The 12,997-nt window shown below is 38.0% G+C and overlaps 1 protein-coding gene across 1 annotated transcript in view; it reads right to left on the bottom strand.

Annotated features, from left to right (window-relative positions):
* Positions 1–12,997, bottom strand: part of CFAP52 (cilia and flagella associated protein 52) — a 40,598-nt gene that overhangs the window by 15,746 nt on the left and 11,855 nt on the right. The window contains exons 6-8 of the mRNA XM_001504842.5: positions 12,543–12,659; positions 6,854–6,954; positions 3,823–3,993 (exon numbers count right to left, since the gene is read on the bottom strand). Coding sequence (XP_001504892.2) covers positions 3,823–3,993; positions 6,854–6,954; positions 12,543–12,659 — 389 coding nt within the window. The remainder of the gene's footprint in view (positions 1–3,822; positions 3,994–6,853; positions 6,955–12,542; positions 12,660–12,997) is intronic.

Below are 12,997 nucleotides of genomic sequence, written 5' to 3'. Positions count from 1 at the left end.
GTGAAAATTTTTGAAGGAATAATGGCTGAAAACTTTCCAACTTAGTGGAAGACATCAGCTTACAGATCCAAAAATCTTAACAAATCCTAAGCAGGATAAACACAAAGAAAGCCACCTCAAGACACATCAGCGTCAAACTGATAAAAAACAAAAACAAAGAGAAAATCTTGAAAATAGACAGAGAAAAATGAAACATTACAAAGAGGGGAACAATAATAAGATACAGAATGACTTCTCATTAGAAACTGTGGAAGCCAGAAGGCATTGGAATGATGTATTCAAATGAATGAATGAATAGAAAACTATCAGCCAAGAATTCTATAACCGATGAAACAACTATTCTTCAAAGGCAAAGTGTTAAAAAAAAAAAAAAGATGGTTTCGGATAAATGAAAACTGAGAGAATTCTTCACCAGAGATCTATATTTTTTAAAAATGCTGAACAAATTTCTTTAGGTTGAAAGGAAATTTCACCAGATGGTAACTTAAATATTTAAGACAGAATCAAGAGCATCAGAAAAGCTCAAATATCTGGTTAAGCACAAAAGGCATATTCTTTCTATTCTTCTCTTAGATTCTTGAGAAGATTTATACTATTTAAAGCAAAATTTATAATATTGTATTGATGAGTTTATAATATAAATTCCTATATATGAAAATAATAGGACTAAGGATGGGTGCTGGGTTAAGGGGAATACTGTTGGCAAAGTTTCTATATTGTATTTTACTTTAAGTAATTCAATATTAACTCTAAGAGATTATGACACATTAAAGATGACATTATTGTCATCCTTAGCACACCACTAAAAAATTAGTGCAAAGATATATAGCTAGAAAGCCAATAGAACAATTAAAATGGAAGGCTAAAAACATTGGATCAACACAAAAGGAGGCAGGAAAGAAGTAAGAGAAGAACAAAGAACAGATGAGATAAAAGAAAACAAACAGTAAAACGGAAAATTTACCACCATATCAAAGATTATACTAAATGCAAATGGACTAAATATTACAAATAAAAAGCAGAGATTATTACACTGGATAGAAAAGCAAGAACTAATTATATGCTGTTCCAAGAGATGCACTTTAACTATAAAGATACAATATATTGAAAATAAAAGGATAAAAAAAGAAGTATGATGCAAAGAGTAAAAAAGCTGGATGTTAATCATACAAAAGAGATTTCAGAGCAAAAAGAATTACTAGAGAAAAAGGGACACTTAATAGTGATAAAAATGTCAATGTATCAGGAAGACATTACAAATTATACATATGTATACATATATATATATGGTTCAAAATATCTGAAGCAAAAACTGACAGAAATAAAGAGATAAATCTACATTCATTGCTTGAGACTTTAACACACTTCTCTCGGTAACTGATAAAACAACTAGACAAAAAAGCACTAAGGCTAAGAATATCTGTATGACACTAACAACATTGAAAGCTTCCATAGAGAAAAAAAAAAGACCTCCAAAGTACATACTGAACTATTCCATTTACATAAAGCTCGAAAACAGGTGAAATTAATCTATGGGGCTGGAAGTTAGGTGGTGATGATCTTTGAGGAGGAGGATGAAGGTAGTGATTGGGAGGAGCATTTGGAGTGATGGAAGTGTTCTAGTGCTTGACCAGGGCGGTAGTCATATAAGTGTAATGCTTCATGAGGTGGTTACCTATGATTTATGTACTGTCCGTCTCTATGTTACACTTCAACACAAAGCTTATTAAAGTCCTTTTTATTCTTAGTCAAACTATCATTCAATCTGACAGTAAAACAAAGATATATTCAGATAAGTAAGGACCAAATTTCCTATACCCAGACTGTCTCTGGAACAACTACACATAAAATAAAAGAATGAAAGAGGGAGATGTGTGGAAAGAAGAGAGTGATAAAAGCAAAGAACAAAAGTTAGCGTTAAATCTAAGTAATTAATTGTAAAAAACAATAATGTAATCTGGATCTAAGATTCCAAGTAATTTCAGCATGGGAGATGGTGAGAGAAAGGGAAAGAGGGAAATAAAATAAACTGAGACTCTTGCTTTTTTGGAAGATAGGATATAAATGCTGGTTAACTGTAGTCTTTGACAGAAAAATATGTTTTTAAATATGTATATTAAAAATTCAAGGGTAACAACTAAATGAATAAAAATAAAAATGAATAGTTTCCAAGTCATGTGCAGTGGAGAAGGGGAAGTCTGGACAAATAAAACATGATCACTACAATAAAAGACAAGAAACGGAGAAAAAAAAAGGAACATTAAATAGAAAATATCTATAAGTTTATTAGACAGTAATAAGCATGAATGGATTAAATTCTAGTAAAAGACCAAGACTTACCTAAAACTAAACAATACTAATAGGCTGAAAATAAAGGGTTGGAAAAAGACAGTTTCTTTTGCTACCACAACGTGTGCTTCTGTAATATAAATTCACTCATATGCAATTGGTAAAGAGGCAAATGATAGAATATTGTAGAAGTCACAGTGGTTCATACATATTTTTCCCTATATATTAATGTTTTGATTTACAAAGTAATAGCAGCTGAAAACAAAGTACATTCACATAGCTAAATTAGCAAGTAAAGGAAGAACGCAGCCCCGGACACAATGCTCATTCACTCCAAGTGCTTCCTCTGAGCTCAGTCATCTCCACAACTAAGCTTGGTGACAGGGAGGAAGCAAAGGGGAATGGGGAATGGCTGCTAGTAGGTTTCTTTTTGGGAAAATGAAATGTTCTAAAATTAGATTATGGTGATCATTGCACAACGCTGTAAATATGCCCAAAAACATTGAGTTGTATTTCTAAATGGGTGATCTTTACAGTACATAAATATTTCAATAAAGCTGTTTAAAAAAAAAAAAGTAAAAGCAGCAACACAAACCCAAATAGATTAATAACTACGTAAGAATTAAAAAGATAGTTAAAAACTTACCCTTATAAAAGACACCAGGACCAAATAATTTTACAGATTGATTCTACCAAGCTCCTTAGAAAAAGAGGAAAAAGTGAGACAGAAAGGAAATGACCAATTTTCAAATGAAGATTCACCTAATGGGAGGCACTAGTCATTTTCACTCAGAAATATTTGGAAGAACTTAATCATAATGGCTCAGGGAATCAAACTACACTGCATGATCTTAAGGATTGAGTGTTCCAAGTGAGTCTGGCTACCTGCACAACAATGATTTGAGTTTTGAAAATTCAAGCTAAACACTGAGGAAGTTCAGAGCAAAAACCGTCTAACCAACTTCATGGAACGAATCTCACCAAAGACAAAGTGTGTTTCAAAATCAAATAATGGCAGACTATGACTGAAGCTCTTTGATATCAAAACTGCTGATGGTTGTTTCACTTGTTCTGTGAGGGCATGACCAAGTAATACAGCTACTGCATCCAAAGACCTCTTATGCCCATGACCATGAAGTCTGCCAAATCTGGAAGACCCAAGAAGTTCAAACAAATGACTTGGAAGAAATTTGAAAAAGGCACTACTGAGCTTTTTGCAGACAGCACTGGGAAAACATAGAAAAGTTTTGCCAGTCTGTTTACCCTTTCCATGATGGATTCATTAGAAAAGTCAACATTCTAAAGAAGCCCAATGTAAATCTGAATTATGAAAACTAATACAGCAGCACGGTGAAAGCAATAGAAAGTCTATTAAAATAGTTCACTACAATAGAAAAAGTTAAGGAGGAAAAAAATCATAATTATATTAGTAGATGTTAAAAATACATTAACAAAATTAAATTTCCTTGCACGCTGGATCACATCTCCACGTTCTTATTTTTGGGGGAGAAAATATTTTCCTGTTCTACTTACAATGGAAAGACAATGTCCTGGACAGCTTCACAGTGACAAGTTGCAATGAGAGTCTCTTTGAAATCCGTGAAGGTGACACGATAAATGTGAGATTCTTCTGTTCCTACAAAAAACTGGTGCCCTTCCCCTCGAAGTGCGATAGAAGTGATGCCACCCTGCAACTGGATTTTCCTTTAAAAAGAAGCAAAAGGTGAAACAAATTCACTCAATCAATGAGTATGTACTTATTAACCATCTGAAGCATTATAGGGGATACAAATTAGGTATATGACCTGGGACACACCTTCAAGGAAGTGATACAATTCGAAAGGCAGAAGTTACTCACCATATTGGGTACCCACAGTCAGTGAAAGGAGAGGCAAGCATAGGTTACTATATCAGAGAAGCTCCATCAGTGAGAGATAGTCTGAAATGGGTTGTACGGCATGGGTAGGATTTGGATAGAGAATATTCCAGGCAAGGTTGTGGGCACAAATAATCATAGCAATTAAATACTTTATCATTCTATTTCTGGGAAATAATCCTAAAGTCAGGGGAATAAAACCTTTATGTCAAGGATGTTATTATGCTATTTAAAGAGCGAAAAGTTGGAAGCAACCTAAATATCCAATTGTAATGGAATGGTTAACCGATCCATGGGATAGCAACTTCAAAGAATGTTCTTCAAAGAATATTTAATGGCCTAGCCATTAAAACCACATTCTAATTATGGAGTACATATATTTTTTACCACAATAATTTTAAAAAGATTACGTAGCAATATTGAAAATATTTACGATGTTCACATTAAGCAAAAATCAGAATGCAAAATTATATATAAAATTGTATTTATAAAATAAGTACAATTATTTTAAAATTTATATGAATAATGCAGACAAGAAGAAATAGCAAAATGTTAATAGTGGCTATCTTCAATAGAACTTTGATGGATTATTTTATCTTCTTCCACGTTTCAGATCCCCCTCGCTCCCCAAATGTTTGAGTATGCACTTTTTAAAAAAAGAGTATAGAAATGAATGAGGCCCTAGAAACCCAACCTTGCTCTGCAACTAATTTAGTTCTGACAATAAGAACTCAATGGGGGATGTTGTGCAAGGAACCAACACGGAAAATGCACATTTTACAAAGATTCATTTGTTGGTGGGACACAGAAGAGTAAATGAAACAAGGATAGACCACAAGCCATATCCCAGCTCCTTCACTAACAAGAGCTCTATGACTCTGGTCAAGTTGCCAGAAATCTCTGGGCTTGAGTTTATTCAACCACAGAATAATTCCTCCTGTACAGGGTTGCGGTGAAGATTAAAGGTAATGGGGGTAAGATACAGGAGCCCTTAGTAGGGACAAGCCAGGAAATACTGGCTATTGTCACCTGGGCTCCCTGGAAGACAAGGTGAAGCCCAGGGCCCAGGGGCACGGCCAGGGATCTCTGCAGCCCCATGGTCTGTTTTATCACACTCCCTCCCTTTCCAGTCTCATGACTTCTCACGTGAGCTGCTTTCTCGATCTCCTAAAACCCAAGGGGCCAGAAATCACGGCATCCGATTTGAGCCTATGCTGTCACACAGGGTTATTTTGGAGACATTTATAGCACAAACCTGGTGATAACTGCTTTGAGTCTAATTATCTTCATTACAATGGGACCACTTGTGTAGTAAAAATAAGGAGTGAAAATATCAGGGGGTTTGATTTACGATACTCACCTCACACATCCAGAGTCTACTCAACATTGTTCGTAAGTTGCCTCTCTCTCATTCCCCTTCATACAAACACAAAACTGGTCCAAATGCATTCTCAATGAGACCCATCCTGAGCACTGAATTTAAAACAGCAAGCTGTCCCCTGCCCCACTTCAAAATCTAGTCCCCCTGACTCTACATTCTTCTCCATTGTTTCCACCATCCACATCACCCTCTAATACTGTGTACTTTACTTGTTTACTGTTTGTTGCCATTTCCCTCCTGCTGGAATGTAAGCTCCCTGAGGGCAGGATTTTTTTTCTTTGTCCTTTTTTTTTGGTTTGCTTTATTCATTGATGGATCCCAAGCGTCTAGAATCGTGCCTGGTACCTAGTGAGTGCTCACTCAACAGAGATTTGTTTCAGTGAAGACAGCTAATGCTCATTTCTACAATGCAGGTGCAACCACCCCGACTCCCTTAGAGCTGGCAGAGGCCATGGGAGCATGTCTAGGAGCGTGTAGCTTCTGTTGAAGCCGAGTTCAAGTTCTGCCCCTCTGTGAGGTGACCTCTCCATGCCAAAAAGATCACTCCCTTCTCTGATCTTCTCTACAACATCCACGATATATTTTACTCAAGCTGGACCATGAGATTTGTGTTTATATATTATCTTCTATTACAGTGACTTTTCATTGTAACTTATCCCCAAACCAGACCGGAAGTTAAAATAAACCATATCTGATTTTTCCTTATTTTTTAAATAGCATCTAGCACATTTGTTTGGATGGAGGAGGTGCTCAATAAATACTTGTTAATGAAAATGTGTAAGGTTTTATTTCACTTTATTTTAATTAGATAAGTTATGAAAAGTACATAGCATAGTATCTGGCCCATAAAAATAGCTAGTGAATGTCAGCTATTTGTATTAAAACTTGTATTCAGATGCATTAACTACTAGCATGGTGCCAGGCACATAATAGGTACCCATTGCATAATAAAGTTCATTAAAAAAAACAATTTTGAAAGTTTGAAATTTGAGGTTATTGGTTGGATAAGTTTATAACAGCATATTTCCTCTGTCATGGCTCAGTGTAAATAAGAAATTACATATTTATTAGAAGGGCAGTAACCCGGGAGTAATAGTGGATCACTTTGGCTTAATTCGACATAAGCCATTGTGTTTTCATTGGCAAAGAAACCACCACCTATTGTCATTCCAACTACTCATTTTAACAGCAAGATGAGATTCTTTAACCAAATATCCCTTTGCCAATATCACTTAGTTACTGACTTTAAGCAAACTTCCCTCTGGTGGGTCTCTCCCCATCCCAGCCATGTGGGGCCTGGAACTTACTTGATGGGTTTGTAGCTGGGGCTTTTACAGAAGACCAGCAACCCGGCTCCAGAGCCCACCAACAAAACCCCCATCTTCAGGCATTTGATAGCCGACACTCCCTGGGGGGAGAAACAGCAGTGAGAAAAAGCCTAACTGTTTTCATCATTAAGAGTGAGTGTGTGACCTGACACAATGAGCGTGGCCAAGGCCAGGTCAATGCGGCCACATGTTGCTTGGACGAGCTCATGAAAGCATTGCCAGTGATGGCCCCCCGGGCTGGCAAAAAGGGCTCAGGGCGGACAACAAGCTTGTGTGCCAGGAAGTAGCCCTCCAGGTCCTGCAAGGAGCAAACACAATTCACCAAACTTCCTCCCTTTAAAACCATCTGTGCGTTTTTAACCTATTACAAATTAACCCCTTTATATCCACTCAAATGCAGTTAGAGCATAAGCACAGCCTCGGCAACACTAGTTCTTCAGTGGCCATTGTTTTCACCAGAACTTAATTTGTGTAATGCAGAGACTATAGTCAACATCCAAAGAAAGCACAAAAGACTCCTTCTTGTTCACTTTTCTGAATTAAAGCATGCAGTATATAGTGTTAACAATTGAAGGAAACATTTAAATTCAAAGCCATCTTCACAGTTTGGGGATGTATCATGGCCATGTTATAGCACCTACTGTGAAGTTCTAATCTTAAAATGTGCATGACCAATATTTTATTTTAAAACATGCAATAATAATATAGCTAATGACTTTATAGATTTGTGCCTTAAGAAAGTCTGAATATTATTAAATAAATATAATGTCCGGTCAAGTTACGTTCAAGTGAATTTTGCCAGTTTTGGCTCAAAAGGTATTTCATGATGTTTGAGAAGAGAAACCGAGGCTCAAGAACATGAAGGCATGGACCAGAATCACACACTCTCCTCTCCTGCCCGCCCCCGGCTCCAGAAGTGTTGCAGCAGGACAATGGGATGAACGCCTGGCTCACGAGGAGACAACCCCGGTGAGTGAATATTCTCAGCATTTTTTCCGGGACTCGGGGAAGCAAGGGGTAGAGTTCAACAGAGCCTCAAAGTTACGTGTATCCAATTTCTAGATAAACTTTTTTGAAACTATAGAGGATATTGCTCAAGTGTGCAGGTTCTGGAGCCAGCCTGCCTGGGTTCAAATCTCAGCTCTACTACTCACTACCCAGGAGATCTTAAATGGTATGTGCCTCAGTTTCCTCATCTGTAGAGCAGGGATGAAAACGGCACCTATCTCATCAGATTGGTGGTGACAGTCAAAGAAAGGCAGGTGCTTTGCTCCATGTCTGACATGTCAACATTTGCTGAGCACGTACTACTTTTAATATTATTGTGACGATGATCATCATGTTCTTCTTCATTTTAGTGCTGATGCCTAATAGGTCCATTCGAAACCACTCCAAGTCTTTACCTTTCTAACCATAGAGCAAATATTTAAGTAGAGTTTCAAAATGGGTAACTGCCCACGATCACTTGATATTCGAACCAAACGTCTTCAATAATACCTCCTATCTGTTTGTCGTAATGAAAATTATTATCTTGGGGCTGGCTCCGTGACCAAGTGGTTAAGTTCATGCGCTCTGCTTCGGTGGCCTAGGGTTTCGCTGGTTTGGGTCCTGGGTGTGGACCCAGCACTGCTCATCAAGCCGTGCTGAGGCGGCCTCCCACATTAGCAGAACTAGAAGGACCCACAACTAGAATATATACAACTATGTACTGGGGGGCTTTGGGGAGAAGAAAGAAAAATCCACTAACTAAAAAAAAAAGAATTATTTTCTTTCCACTTGTATAAAAGTCACCTTGGAGCCATTGCTTTGTGGAATTTACCATCAGACCTAATTGGTTAGGAATTAAAGCATCCGTAGTGCCACTCTGGATGGCACTTACGTAGAACACTAAGACAGCCAGCATCTTTTCTGGAGAGGCACTTAGACCCCAGGTGCTGGGGAGGCAAAAGTATCAAGATGAGTAGTTTTCATGAGTAGTGTTTTTTTTTTTTTTTATTAATGTTATGATAGATTACAACCTTGTGAGATTTCAGTTGTACATTTTTGTTAGTCATGTTGTGGGTACACCACTTCCCCCTTTGTGCCCTCCCCCCACCCCCTCTTTTCCCTGGTAACCACCGATCTGATCTCCTTATCAATATACTAACTTCCACCTATGAGTGGAATCATATAGAGTTCGTCTTTCTCTGACTGGCTTATTTCGCTTAACATAATACCCTCAAGGTCCATCCACGTTGTTGTGAATGGGCCAATTTTGTCTTTTTTATGGCTGAGTAGTATTCCATTGTGTATATATATCATATCTTCTTTATCCAATCATCAGTTTCTGGGCATGTAGGCTGGTTCCACGTCTTGGCTATTGTAAATAATGCTGCGATGAACATAGGGGTGCAACGGACTCTTGAGATTTCTGATATCAGGTTCTTAGGATAGATACCCAGTAATGGGATGGCTGGGTCATAGGGTATTTCTATTTTTAACTTTTTGAGAAATCTCCATACTGTTTTCCATAGTGGCTGTACCAGTTTGCATTCCCACCAACAGTGTATGAGGGTTCCTTTTTCTCCACAACCTCTCCAACATTTGTCGCTCTTGGTTTTGGATGTTTTTGCCAATCTAACGGGTGTAAGGTGATATCTTAGTGTAGTTTTGATTTGCATTTCCCTGATGATTAGCGATGATGAACATCTTTTCATGTGTCTATTGGCCATATTTCATGAGTAGTGTTTTACGCAGTCCTTCGGTGGCGTCTCAGGAGTTGGGACTGGCAGAGCTCTAATCCCTGTCCTTCCTTAATCTGCTCTGCTTTGCTTTTGTCTGTTTAACATATTGGAATCTCTCTCCTAAAAATAACTCAAACAGCATTGGTGTAGACTATACCTGGATCTCCTGTGGGATTATTTCTAAGCTCGTCTCTACCTATATTATAGCTTTCTCCGATTCTTAGGCATCACCTTAAAAGCTTGAATATTAAATGATGGTAGGATTAAGAAAACTCTGACATCTTCCCAGGAACATGGTGCAATATTCCAAAGCCTCTTGGGAATATCTGCTAAGTGGAAAGGTATCTAAGCTTAGTTGGAACCGTCTGTTTTATTATCAGACACGAGATAGGCAGATGCAGAACCCAGCACAAGCTTTCAAATTCAAAGCGTCTAGTACTGGAAACAGCAGCACTTACGCTGTAAAATTATCCTGAGATCAAAGGCTTTTTATTTTTGTTTCAATATCAAAGTCTCTCACTGGACTTTTAACCAGAATTGTTAGGAATTCTGCAAATATAAGCAATCAATAATTTCTAGGTCTTGCTCATGACAGAATGTCGGCTGAGGCTAAAATCTAAGATCTCGTTATTAGATTAGTAAAAAATCATATATACATATTCTTGTAGATCAAAGAGCACATGTCTCTTACATATGGCAACAGGGCTGCCCAAATGCTGGAACCAATGTGGTTACAAATCACAAGGCCACAGGTCCTGTGCTTTGAAGATGTGAAAAAAGGTATGGCTCTGATTCCCTAATTGAGGATACGTAGGAATATCTTTGCCCTGAATATAAACTAGAAATGAGGGCTTAGAGAACAAGTCAACGCACCTTGCAAATGTAGGTGTGGCCTTGGGTGCATCACAGGCTTTTTCTTTTTTCCACAGACTCTTTCTTCTTTTATTTAAAAAAAACTTTTATTGAGGTTATGATAGTTTACAACCCGATGAGATTTCACTTGTACATTCTGGTTTGTCAGTCATATTATAGGTACACCACTTCACTCTTTGTGCCCGCTCCCCACCCTCCTTTCCCATGGTAACCACTAATCTGTCTTCTTTATCCATGTGTTTGTTTATCTTCCACATAGAGTGGAGTCATACAGAGTTTGTCTTTCTCTATCTGGCTTATTTTGCTTAACATAATACCCTCAAGGTCATCCATGGTATTGTGAATGGGATGATCTTATCCTTTTTTATGCATGAGTAGTATTCTATTGTATATATACATACACCACATCTTCTTTATCCAATCATCAGTCGATGGGCACTTAGGTTGCTTCCATGTCTTGGCTATTGTGAATAATGCTGCGATGAACATAGGGGTGCATGGGTCTCTTTGAATTGCTGATTTCAAGTTCTTTGGATAGATAACCAGTAATGGGATGGCTGCATCATATGTATTTCTATTTTTAATTTTTTGAGAAATCTCCATACTGTTTTCCATAGTGGCTGCACCAGATTGCATTCCCATCAGCAGTGTATGAGGGTTCCCTTTTCTCCACAACCTCGCCAACATTTGTTATTTTTTGTTTTGGTTATTTTAGCCATTCTAACAGGTGTTAGGTGATATCTTAGTGTAGTTTTGATTTGCGTTTCCCTGATGATCAGTGATGATGAGCATCTTTTTATGTGCCTATTGGCCATCTGTATATCTTCTTTGGAGAAATGTCTGTTCATATCCCCTGCCCATTTGTTGATCAGGTTGTTTGATTTTTTGTTGTTGAGTTGTATGAGTTCTTTATCTATTATGGAGATTATCCCTTTGTTGGATATATGATTTGCAAATATTTTTTCCCTGTTGGTGGGTTGTGTTTTTGTCTCAATCCTGTTTTCCTTTGCCTTGTAGAAGCTCTTTAGTCTGATGAAGTCCCATTTGTTTATTCTTTCTTTTGTTTCCCTTGTCTGAGAAAACATGGTCTCTGAAAAGATCCTTTTAAGACTGATGTCAAAGAGTGTACTGCCTATATTTTATTCTAGAAGTCTTATGGTTTCAGGTCTTACCTTCAAGTCTTTGATCCATTTTGAGCTTATTTTTGTGAATGGTGTAAAAGAATGGTCTATTTTCATTCTTTTACATGTGGTTGTCCAGTTTTCCCAACACCATTTGTTGAAGAGACTTTCTTTTCTCCATTGTGTGTTCTCAGCTCCTTTGTTGAAGATTAGCTGTCCACAGATATGTGGTTTTATTTCTGAGCTTTCACTTCTGTTCCATTGATGTGTGTGCGTGTTTTTGTACCAGTACCATGCTGTTTTGATCACTATAGCTTTGTAGTACATTTTGAAGTCAGGGATTGTGATGCCTCCAGCTTTGTTCTTGTTTCTCAGGATTGCTTTAGCAATTCGGGGTCTTTTGTTGCCCCGTATGAATTTTAGGATTCTTTGTTCTATTTCTGTGAAGAATGTCATTGGGATTCTGATTGGGATTGCATTGAATCTGTAGATTGCTTTAGGTAGTATGGACATTTTAACTATGTTTATTCTTCCAATCCATGTGCATGGAATGTCTTTCCATTTCTTTACGTCATCATAAATTTCTTTCAGGAAAGTCTTGTAGTTTTCATTGTGTAGGTTTTTCACTTCCTTGGTTAAATTTATTCCAAGATATTTTATTCTTTTTGTTGCGATTGTGAGTGGGATTGTGTTCTTGAGTTCTCTTCCTGTTAGTTCATTATTAGAGTATAGAAATACAACTGATTTATGAAAGTTGATTTTGTACCCTGCAACTTTGCTATAATTGTTGATTACTTCTAGTAGCTTTCCGATGGATTTTTTTTAGGATTTTCTATATATAAGATCATATCGTCCACAGACTCTTTCTTAGTGTAAATCTGTGCTGCCAGGGGAGGGAAGATATCACGAGAAAACCGCAGGGCAGAGCAGAGTTTGACGGTCTCTACTCACCAGACTGAATTTGTCCTTCGCAGGCCCAGTGTCTGCCAGCAGTTTAGTCCGAGGGTTCATTTTTAGGATATCTCCAGTTGTGGTGCCAAGGTAGAAAAAGCTGTCATCATCGGCCATCTGGGGATCAGAGAGAAAAAGACACTTGAAGACCTGAGTTTCCTCAGTGATGCCCATGAGCCCCTGATCAGGGATAGGGTGGGCTTCCTCTGAAACCCCGTGAACATCTGCAAAGGTGCTCATGGCTACTTCTGTTTCCTCAGACTCAAAGATGTATAAGAACAGCCCTGAGGGAAGGAGAATCTGGGTCAAACTCAGAACTGGAGGAAATATTAGAGTCCAATCAGCCCGTGCATTCACTTGAAGTCTACTCGTGTCTGATGTTAGTATGCATACCCCGCCAGTTCCAACTCCTGAGACACCTCCAAAGGGCTCCTAGGATGACGGTGTGCTCCTCC

The sequence above is a fragment of the Equus caballus genome, chromosome 11 (genome assembly GCF_041296265.1).
Source record: "Equus caballus isolate H_3958 breed thoroughbred chromosome 11, TB-T2T, whole genome shotgun sequence".
Taxonomy (NCBI): Eukaryota; Metazoa; Chordata; class Mammalia; order Perissodactyla; family Equidae; genus Equus; species Equus caballus.
The sequence above is the reverse complement of the archived record's forward strand: the minus strand, read 5'-3'. Positions and strand labels throughout refer to the sequence as shown.